Raw genomic sequence first — 11,198 nt, forward strand, 5'->3', positions numbered from 1 at the left:
TTGTTGGATTTATTTAAGAATTTTCGGTGGATTGTCAATTTATTAGGTTTTGGAATATTTAAATGTATTATAGGCCAAAACTTTGGGAATTCAAGTTGATTGTTTGGATTATTGTGAGTTGGTATATATGTATGTTGGTTGAGTCGACGCTACCCGCAGGATAGTGATTTGCGGGTGACGTGGCGGCTTATTATTGGGTAAATTTAGTGGGCTCCACATGGGACCCACTATTTTTGATCAATCATGAAGTTACACGTCACCCGCAGGGTAATGCCCTGCGGGCGACATATACTAAACCATGTATGTTATCGTATGATCCCTGTAGATAATTATCCGATAATTTGATATAATTAAAATAATTATTGAGATGCTAGATTAAAATATTTATTTATACCAAATAAATTACAAAAGTATGTTAAAAATATATATTTTAAAATATCGAGATTTGAAGCATATAAAATACATATTAATGCTAAAATAATACGCTTGCTTTATGGATATCTATACATAGATATATACATAGATACATACACGTATAATTACTGTCCTCTCTCTTCCCAAAAGCCCGTTCAAATATTCCCCTTTCTCCCCAAACCCTAGCAGCCTCTCGATGCCGCCGATTCGCCGCCTTAGTCGCCGGAAAGCTACCGATTGAAGCTAGAAAAGGTCAGCTCGTGCTTGGCTTCAATGTAATATCAAAATATTGAGGAATCTCGGCCCAAATTTCAAACTGTAGCGCCGCCCGTTCGCGACTGGAGCTGCGTGGGTTCTTGTTCTTCGCGATTTTGAGCTATTTCTGGTCGTTTCTTGGTTTTCCAGGTTGGGTTAGAAGATTAAAGCAGTATTTGAGCCAAGCCCAAAACTCGCAGCTATTTCAGACGTGATTTGGGATTCTCCGGCGCGCTGCCGCCGTGCCTGCACCGCGATAAAGCTGCTGTTCGAGTTCCACCTTAGGATAGACTCAAATTTGGACAGTTTCCAGCCTTGATCGCAACTGTAGTAGGCTGCCCGGAAAGTGAGATTTTAACCCTTCGATTTAAATTCGAATTTGTTGATTATATCGCACCATTATTGATATATAAATGTGATAATGTTGTAGGTTCGACATTTGAAGAAGTTTGAGGTATATTTTTATCGACTGATAACTTAGGTTGGATTAGTTTAGAGTGATATTTTGGAGAAGTTATGATTGTGATATTTTGGAGAAGTTATGATTGCTAGATATTTATTGAATTATAGTAGCGATTATTTATTTCAGAAAATAATCTAATTTGAATAGTTGTGTGCCATGGTAGTATGTTTAACAAAACTGGTGATTTTTGTGACCTGGGTCCTTTCAGAAGACTTATTTATCCTATCACCTCTGTATGTTAAGCAATTGAATCACAGTACATCTTGCGGATTTCTCAGTACTATTACGCATGGAGCCAATGAAATCGCATCTTCTTTGTACGAGTTACCATCAGAAGTCAGAGCTAGAAGCATAAGCATCCATTGATTTGTATGTACAAAATTTATGTTGATGTTATTTTATATGGTATTTGGAAGTTGATATAATATTTTAGTATGTTTTTTTTGTTATTAGGTTTGCCATTTTTTATGTTCGAAAAATTCAATTTTAGTTTATAATTAATTTATAGAGATGTAAAACGAGCTCGCTAACGAGCCTACTTGACGAGCTTGCTAACAAGCCTACTTGACGAGCTCGCTTAATGAGCCTGAAAACGAGCCGAACTCGAGCCAGACTCGTTCAATATGATAAACGAGCCGAGCTCGAGCTCCTTTATATTACTAAACGAGCCAAGCCCGAGCCTTATGTTAAAAACTCAGATCGAGCTCAAGCCGAGCCCGAGCCCGAGCCCGAGCCCTTATATATATCAAACGAGCCGAGCCCGAGATTGATACTGTTCGGCTCTGCTCGGCTCGGCTCATTTACATCCCTACTTGTATCTTGAAGGAATACAATATTTGTTTTAGGTACAATCGATTGGCTAAGGACTAGGGAGTGTTTTGGAGAGCTTTTACTTATTTAAAAGTGATTCTAGTAGAGATTATTTTGAAGTTGGTGAGAAGCTAAAGTAGGGAGTGTTTGGAAATAGAAGTTGAAAGATAATACAAGCTAAAGTTTAGTGTTTGGAGAATAATTCCTTCCAAGCTTAATTTTTTAAATAAATGACAAACATACTCTTATTTGATTATTTAATTTTTTATACTCACACTATAAAAAATGAATTTTTATATTATTTTACATTATGAATTTTGTACCAAAAATATTTTACTTTTTATAAGATGAATACTTGAAAAAATATATAAGATTAATAAAAATAAAAATGAAAAACATGAAAAAAATTGTATAAATATACGAGATATGTACAAAAATGTATGAAAATGCAATATATATATATATATATATATATATATATTTAAATAAATGCTTGTAATAATAATGTAAAATTTTTAAAAATATTTTTTTTAAAAAAGGCTTGTAATAATAATGTAAAATTAAAAAAATATTTTTTTTAAAAAAATTCTTGTAATAATAATGTAAAATTAAAAAAATAATAAAAGCATATGTAATATGATAAATTTATTAAGGATATATATGTCAACTTGTAATTTTATACCTTAAACAAAAAAGCATAAGCTAAAAAAAACATCAAATTTTAGCTTCTTGTTTTTGGGTAAAAGTTGTAGAAGCTAAACAGAGAATAATAGCACACTGAGCCTTGTCCAAGATTTCATCTTTTTCCTTTATCCTTCAAAGAACTTGACATTTCTCCCCTTTTTATCAATGCCTCAGCCCAACCTTGCTGTGCAAGGATTTCCCGCATCTTAATTATCCATAGAGCAAAGTCATTCTTGCCCATAAATTTCTATGTCAAATTTCATCGATCCCATAATGTCTATAATTCCCACGTAGGGCGCCACTGTTATGAAATCGACCTAGAAGACTCAAGAAACTTACCCAACTATGCAGATACAAACTTTACTTATGAACACCAGAATCTAATGCAAACTATTTCCCGAGAATCAATCAAGTAGCTAATAAAACCAATCAATTGAATAATAATCAAAGCAATGCAGAAATTATCAAGATAAATTTACGTGGTTCAGCACAAATTGGCCTACGTCCACGGGGAGGGAAACCAATCTCTTCATTTCTGGAAATTCACGTCCAAGTATACAATCAATATCCCAAGATTCACAGATTACAAAATACAAGAAAATTTACAGATCTTTCCAAAATTCCTCTATGTTCTTTTTTGCGATCGCCTCGTCAGTCCTTGATCGCAGCTCACAGCCCTTGAATCTTGGTAGGTGTTTTGTATGTTCTGTTATTCCTTTGACCAAATCCATCAAAGCTTATAACTGAAGCTGGAATCTTCCCCCAAAGACTATAAAACAATTGGGTTTTTTTGTAATGTATTCTTTAGTCTGGGCCTTGGTCTAACTTAACCCTTGGGCACTGACCAACAATCTTCCACAGCCTTCAGCCTCCGATGATCATGGCCCAAGCAGCAACTTTGCAGACACCAATCCAACACAATTATTTTCTCACTGGCATATGTCTCGTGCTGGTATATTAGCAAGCTGTACATTGAGGAATTTTCTATAATAATTAATATAATTGGAAAATCTTAAAATATAACTGAAATATACTTTATTTCCTTTTAATTTTTCACTCTCAGCTCCCCTTTACCTCCTAATGTCTGCCACATAAATCCCTAGCCTACAAACTCACCGATGCCAACTCCCACCGGCCGACTTAGCCAACTCCCGGCGAATTCCGCCGGCGGAGGAACCTATTGATAACGTTCAATTATAGATTCTGAGATTTCAAAACTTATGCCTAAGTTGTGCATTCAAATAAGCTAAGAACTTAAGGTGCTGGCATTTCTTCTAATCAGACACGTTTCAAAGAGGATCCGTGATATTGAATTTGGTTGTGTATGTGATTGTTATATGTTTATTGCAAACAATATATGTATATTGTCTACGACTTCTTTACATATTGCATTATTACCTTCTCCTTGTTTATTTCATATTGTTTACCATGATATTTTACAGAAGTTTGATTTCTCATGCAATTACTACAATTTTTTTGCGAGGTACAGTGTATATGTGTGTTTATGCAAAAATTATATGGGTGGATTTTCCATGTTAATGTTTCACATGAATGGATTTTCCACGTTAATGTTGTTGATAGAGTTTCCTCGACCTAGTCTTATATAGGTGATATTCTGTGAATTAATGTGGTCACTAAGGTTGTCTGCTACACTTGTAGCAATTAGCCAATTACGGCCTCACCAAGGATTTTCTTACATTTTTCCTCAGTGTAATCAAATGTGTATTTTTTATTTTTGCAGGTGAGATTGGGATAAATGGATGTTGAAGTTGACCATTATGTTGTTTTGAGCCTACCATCTGGTGAAGAAGGTGCCAGACTTTCAGAGCAAGAAATTAACAAGGCTTATCGATCGAAGGCCAGGGAGTTGCACCCAGACAAGAGGCGTGATGATCCCAACGCACATGCTAATTTCCTAAAGCTTCAAACCTCTTACGAGGTTCTGAAGGATGAAAAGGCTAGGAAGTTATTTGATGATCTACTTCGAGTGAAGCGAGAGAAGCTTCATCGCCAGAGACAACATGATTCTAAGCGCCAAAAGATGATGTCTGATCTTGAAGAGAGAGAGAGATCTTTTTTCGCTGCTGACCCCAGCTTAGAAGCTCAAAAAGAGGAACAGAGAATTTCTCAAAAACTGAAGGAAGAGATCAATAGAATTCGTAGTATGCATTCAAAAAAAAAAATGGCATCTGGTACATCACCTTTCAAGAAAGATGCACCATCAGGGGGAAAGGAGGATAGCAAGGAAGGTGGAAGCGATGGATTGGATAAAGATAAAGTGCTTAAAGTTTCATGGGAGAGGATTGGTGAAGAATATACATCGCAAAGACTTCGCGAAATTTTTGAGAAGTTCGGTGTTGTTGAAGATGTAGTCATTAAGAGTTCAAAGAAGAAAGGATCAGCGCTTGTTGTAATGGCCTCTAAGGATTGCGCTGTGAGTATATTTTCAGGTTTTCAGTGTTATTCGATTTTGTTCTTATTGTGTTTCTCAGGGGGACGTTGCTCTTGTCAGGTTGCTGCAACTGGAAATGTATTGGGTGATCTTTCCAACCCTCTACTGGTTTTACCTCTTCAAACAGCTTCAACGCCATCTGGTTTCAGTGCCGAGAGAAACGAGCCCGGTAGTCCAAAATTGAGCAATCTTGTTGGTGCTGGATATCAGGCGTTTGAAGAATCGGTGCTGGATAAATTGATGAAAAAGGTTGGTGGAGCTTCAATTTTTCGCTTGCCTGCTCTGTATAAATTGTTATATTATCTGTTCAAACTTTTTCAAGTTCTTCGCACTTCAAAGGTCTTAAATAGAAGAAATATAAGTATTCTCGTAAGTGGGTTGTCAATTTGAAGGGACATTATATTTTTACTGAATTTAGGTTCTTTATTTCTTTGTTTCTCATTACACTTGTGTCAAAAGTAATTGTTGCTTTGTTGTGGACAATATCATATATAGTCATTCTGATTAAGTTGTTTCTGTGGTGACAGGCTGCTCAAAGGCCAAAATGATATCCTAGGACACTTGAGAAGGAGGGCTGAATGGTTGCACAAGGTGTTCTCAGTTTGGCAAGGGAGGTAGCTACTAAAACAGAAGAGTATATGAATATCTTAGTAACATTATTTCCTTCTTAATGCTAGCTATGCTTGTGATATAGCATGCAGGTTGCACAGCTTGCACTTTCGGTTCTAGCCTAGCAGGACAGGAGTGGCCACATTTATTTCGCTCCCTTGTATGCAATTAGAAGCTTTCTTCCAGTATAACTCACATGATAGTGATTTGTTTTCAGAGTAATATTCATTTTGGTACGATAAAATGTCAAATTGGTATATGAATTATTGTAACCTTGTTAATTGGTACCCGATCAAATTAAAAAATTTAGTTTACCCTTAACCTAAATTGCTATGGAGTCTATTCTTATTATTAAAATTTGATTAGGTACATAATTTTATTTTCAATGTTATTTTTATTCATTAATTTTTAAAAAATTATATTATGATAAATAATTATCAAATTGTACAACAAAAAATATTGTAATATATTAAAGAAAATATAATAAAATAAATATAAATTATCGGATTTTGTTGATCTTGTTTTTAGACTGTTGAAACAAACTAATAATTATTTTAGGATAAATTGACTTTTTTTTTAGTTTGATCATTTACTAATTAAGTTATTTTAAATAATTCACGCACAAATTTGACATTTATCAATAGTTGATGTAGGAAAATGAATTTTACTATTTGTTTTAATGATAGAATAGAACAATTCTTACTAATGTTGCAATTGTTACATCATTGTTACGTGATATATTTTGCCACTGTAAAAGGCAGATGTGGTGTTTGGGTTCATACAACCATCAAGTCAGTGGTGAGGGGCTTTGCTGCATTTTTTTTTATCTGCTCATATATTCTGAGTTCTGAGTATCGCAAAGGCCAAAGATCACCTAGAAGAGGCCACAATAAGACAAGAAAGTCGATGAGATCTAACAAGCCCTAGGACAACAATATGCCGAGGAAGAGGGCGCCCAAGCTCGAAAATGCCATGTGTATGGTCTGCACATGCCTCTGTGGAAATGTGGACCGGCCGGTTATGAGCAAAAATATGCAACACAAGGTGATCAACTAGACCCAGTTTCGAGGTGTGACAGATGACTTTTGGGAGCATCTTACCAACCAAGAAGCAGTTGATCTAGTCCAAGATAATCCACGCATCGTGTTCCCCTCAGCTAGCTAGGGAGGATTGCGAAATTATAAGAACAGGGGATTCTGTGTGATTAGGACACCCAAGCTTAGAGTTTTTTTGTTTGGAAAAATATATTTAGAATTTTGATGATAAAGTTTTTTTAAAACCAAAGAAAATCAAAAAACATCTGGATACTGAAACTGAGAATCATCTGTATGGCAACCTAGCTTTTGAGACATCATTTGTAAGATTTGATGCTTGTTATTAGTTACCACTGATAACTACTGAGCAGAAGCTTAGTTTGTACGACAACATAAACACCCATTCATCAACTTTCAGGTGCTTGGGCCATAACCATATCTCGAAAACGTTATCAAAAGAGTCATTTAGCTGCAAGTTCACTTAACGAATCTGCTCAGAAAACATAACTACATTAGTTGTCATCTTAAAACTTGCTTTTTCCCAAGAGCCAAGTGTGGTCTTTGGTTCAACAGTTACGCTTACATCAAAGAATCCACGAGGAGTTCTCATCTCTAACTGTATTCACATCAAAAGTGCGCTAACATGTAATATAACATCAGAGGCAGAAGGGTGTCAAGTGGCTACAGTTTCAGAGGGCGTGGAGAAAGGAGCCAGGCTACTGGTGGGGAGAGTAACGCCACCACCTTTCACAGATATGCTGGAACTCTGACCCGAGCTTGCCCTGCTCACAAGATGTGACTCGATGAACACCACCACGACAGTGATATCATCGTGGAAGTGGCGACGAATTCCACGGTCGATTCTCTTCAAGTCTGAGTACCTCATCTCCCTCTTCTTTGCTGCCTCTAGTAATGCTGTTTTCACTAATCTCCTAGCAATCCCCTGCATCATTCGAGGCGTTTAGAATATGAACATTATGTTACCTTCCTCTTCTTCAAAGGAATAAGTTCTTTGGTTTGGGCTTTATTTGCCAAAGGAGAGAGAAACTGTTAAATTCTTTTCTTTTTGTTAGTACATTAGATGCTCTTTGTTGAACTGGAATATCAAATGCCGTCTCAAACTCTGTACCATCTCAAATCCAAAAGTTATCGGAATCATCACGGGCCTTCCATCCTGAAGGATAAATTTTACAACTACAACGTACTCGAATCGACCCTATAACTGATGCAGGTAAGGGCAAGTAACCATTGGAAATAGAGTCCAAATCATAAAAAGGAAAATGTATTTAACTGCTAAAACACTTACATTGCGTGGATTATTTTGGACTAGATCAACTGCTTCTTGGTTGGTAAGATGCTCCCAAAGGCCATCAGATGCAAATATAATGAATTGATCGTGTGGCAGCAACTGGTGCACGGAAATTGATGGTTCTGAGCTCAAAATTGGTTTTCCGAAAGGTTCGCGTAGTCGAAATTTTTGATACAGAGGCTCCCTGTTGAACTCAGCATTTTTCAGATACACGTCTCCGATTGATCTCGTGATCTGTGAAACAACACCAGAAATGTCAACTGAACAAACATGAAAAATAAACCTGAAACAAGCATTGATCCGAGCATCTTTATTTGGAGAAAAGATTACAAACCTGTATAAGACCCTTTACACGCCACACATTATGCTTTAGGACTACAATTTGCGAGTCCTCGGGGTGCTGATATTTTAGCTCCTGCCTCACAGAATCGATACTCGCGTTATGCTCTGCCGAGAGTTGAACAGCGAGTACTTCACCGGTAGACTTGACGAGCCTCCCTAAAACAGCACGAGAATCGCCAAGATTGGCAACATAAAGAGTTCCACTGCAGATTATTCCGACAAGGCAGCATGAGCCAACTGCTGCAATCTGTGGTTTCATAGGCCACTGTCTGCTGACAACCGAGAAAAACCCATCTTCTGTTGCTTGAATTGCTTTCTTGATAACCTCCACAGACATAGATTGGTGCTCCGCAGCAAATCCTGCAAAATCAGAAAAAAAAAAAAAAAAAAAAGATGCCAAAACTTAAATCAACAATCAGAATATAAAGTTAAGCAGATTAAGGAAGAGCATTTTAGAAGCATTTCTCAGCTTTTCGTTAATTTTTGTTAACGAAGAGCTGAGAAGTGCTTCTAAAAAGCTCTCCTAAACACTACCTAAATGTCTAAAATAAAAATTTGCAACCAAGAACTTGAACTAGCACGTATACCCGATCACGATGTGTTTCACAAGGACACAATCAATGATATCCAGAAAAAGACACTTACAAAAGATTAGATTTGAGTGGAGAAACATCTCCCATCATCACAATCAAGTAGAATTACATAGTTAAACCATCTGAAGATGAAAACAAATCTAAATTCTCATAGGACGTACTCTTTATATGGTGGAAGAGCTGATCGTTGATGAACCGAGACGTCTCAGGACCGCCATGTCCATCATAAACCCCAACAAAAGTTCCATACGGCCCCGAATTATTCAAGCTCAGACAACCAGATTCAAGTTGGCTCTGATCCTCTAGCAAATTATTAGCTTGAACAACGGCCATAGAAAACTCTCCATTGAAATGTGATCCAGAGTCCTTATACCATAACAGCCCATCTCGACAACCACCGCCGTCGTGAATATTTCGATCCGCACTTGGCAGGAAGCAGGCTCGAAATAACTTCATTAAACCTGATAACATCCCTCATCTCATCCAAAACACCATCCAAATACTCCACATCTGAGGAACACTTGACGTAACCTCGGCGATGTTGTAACTATTTCTTCCCAACTAAACAGCTATATGTGTAGTAAATCTAGTAGCACAATTCACAACAAATCAGATTATAGAGTTGGGATAACAAGAATCTTACAAAGTGAACAGAAGCTAGCAGAGAATCGACTGCTATAGAATAGAAACAGAGGAACCCAAGAACACAACAGCCACAAAAAAAGTATAACGATTGAACAAAATCTACACTACGGGAAATGGCAGCAGGCAGGCTTTGATCAACAAAAAATCACGTTTCATTAATACAGCTACTTGGTCAACCAGATGAAGGCACTCCAAGCCCCCCGAAAAATACAAAAATGGGGGAAGAAACAAATCAAGAAAAAAACACACACAATTTCATAATTATAAAAAAACCCACGTCCAGCGGAAAGGAGCAATTCCAAATATATAACAAAAACATATTCACAAACATGGGATAGTGTGAAATATGCCAATCATACCTTTGGAGCCGATTAAGAAGGCAAGGATCCAAGATCTGTGGATTCACCATGCATCAAAGGAACAAAAAGTAGCCGTGAAGAGTGTTATTTCACTGCAACAAGATGATGATGATGATGCAACAGTGATTGAAGCAGAGACACAACACAACAAAAAGCAATGAAAAGAAAGAAAAAGAAGACCAAAAATGGTGTAGAGAGAGAAAGTGGTATTATTACTCGATTTATACATGATTTTGTTTAGGCTTTCAGGGCAGAGAAAGCTCCATTAAAACTAAACTAACAAGGCCAGCAAAGCTTTGGGCTCCAGCACTAAATAAAGAGGAAAATATACACTAAATAAATGAAATTTGGAAAAGGAGTCAAAGAACTTACTTGGATAAGAGGTAGATGAATTCTGGTGGGGATCAATTTATTATTATCTTTAAACAATTTTAATGCAGAAAATTATGCAGGATACGATCTAAATCCAAATTCAGACATATTAGCATGAAAATAATTATGCTCCTCAATCTTTGGTAAATTTGTGTCCTATAATTGTCAAGGATTTTTTTCCCTTTTTTTGCAATAAAAATTTATATTTATTAAACTAACTTTTTCCTAGTATTAAACTTTGAACACGTGAAAGTTTGAAATAATTTATCAGAATCCAGTAACATCGTGTTGTGCGTGGCAATTATATAATCCCAACTGCACAAAAAAATCAATTGTTTCCATGTCACCTTTGCTTTAGAAAAATAAAGAAAGTCTACGTTTTCTTACTCATTTCAAAAATACCTATTAAATATAATTAAGCATATATTTTGTGAGGCGGTATCATGGATTTATATTGGTGAGATAAGTCGACTCGGTTTATATTTATTATTTAAAATGAAAAATAATAATTTTTACATAAAAAATAATATTATTTTATGAGTCGAGTTAAAGAGGATATCTATTTCCCCAAATTATGGCCTAAAACCGTCGTAACAGAAGATGTTGTGGTTATATATATCCTCTTTCATAAAATCAAAAGCCTGTCGTCCTTATTTAATTATATATATTTTTTGGTAATAAGTACTAGATATCCTAAAAACCCATGATCGTAAAAATTACAAATAATCTAAGACAATTAATTTAGACATAATTAATTAATAAATCAAGTCCATAAACTATTAATTATCCTAGTGCTAGACTTCAACCAAATGTAATTTAACTCTCGCAATTGCTTGTTTTAGTTTCTAACTCATTTT

General features: G+C 36.0%; 2 protein-coding genes across 10 annotated transcripts; one reads left to right on the plus strand and one right to left on the minus strand.

Annotated features, from left to right (window-relative positions):
* Positions 1-528: 528 nt before the first annotated feature.
* LOC140864484 (uncharacterized) lies at positions 529-6,001 on the plus strand. 8 transcript variants are annotated; one of them, XM_073268697.1, is made up of 7 exons: positions 529-666; positions 820-1,015; positions 1,100-1,123; positions 1,411-1,501; positions 4,368-5,060; positions 5,139-5,327; positions 5,606-6,001. In XM_073268697.1, exons 5-7 carry the CDS (start codon positions 4,383-4,385, stop codon positions 5,624-5,626), a joined length of 888 nt encoding a protein of 295 aa, XP_073124798.1. In that variant the 5' UTR covers positions 529-666; positions 820-1,015; positions 1,100-1,123; positions 1,411-1,501; positions 4,368-4,382; the 3' UTR covers positions 5,627-6,001. The 8 variants fall into 8 exon arrangements, 6 of the variants coding, with proteins under 6 accessions (XP_073124798.1, XP_073124797.1, XP_073124794.1 ...); XR_012144247.1 differs by having other exon boundaries at positions 539-1,015; positions 5,606-5,692; positions 5,773-6,001; XR_012144248.1 differs by having other exon boundaries at positions 539-1,015; positions 5,606-5,692; positions 5,780-6,001.
* A 1,134-nt stretch (positions 6,002-7,135) lies between these two features.
* LOC140863006 (probable protein phosphatase 2C 60) lies at positions 7,136-10,393 on the minus strand. 2 transcript variants are annotated; one of them, XM_073266085.1, is made up of 6 exons: positions 10,342-10,393; positions 9,970-10,061; positions 9,127-9,551; positions 8,365-8,732; positions 8,028-8,264; positions 7,136-7,664 (listed from the first exon to the last, which is right to left on the minus strand). In XM_073266085.1, the coding sequence occupies exons 3-6, from the start codon at positions 9,434-9,436 to the stop codon at positions 7,395-7,397; spliced, it is 1,185 nt and encodes a 394-aa protein (XP_073122186.1). In that variant the 5' UTR covers positions 9,437-9,551; positions 9,970-10,061; positions 10,342-10,393; the 3' UTR covers positions 7,136-7,394. The 2 variants fall into 2 exon arrangements, with proteins under 2 accessions (XP_073122186.1, XP_073122185.1); XM_073266084.1 differs by lacking the exon at positions 10,342-10,393 and adding an exon at positions 10,186-10,325.
* Positions 10,394-11,198: the final 805 nt, after the last annotated feature.

The sequence above is a fragment of the Henckelia pumila genome, chromosome 4, assembly GCF_033568475.1.
Source record: "Henckelia pumila isolate YLH828 chromosome 4, ASM3356847v2, whole genome shotgun sequence".
In the NCBI taxonomy this organism is placed as follows: Eukaryota; Viridiplantae; Streptophyta; class Magnoliopsida; order Lamiales; family Gesneriaceae; genus Henckelia; species Henckelia pumila.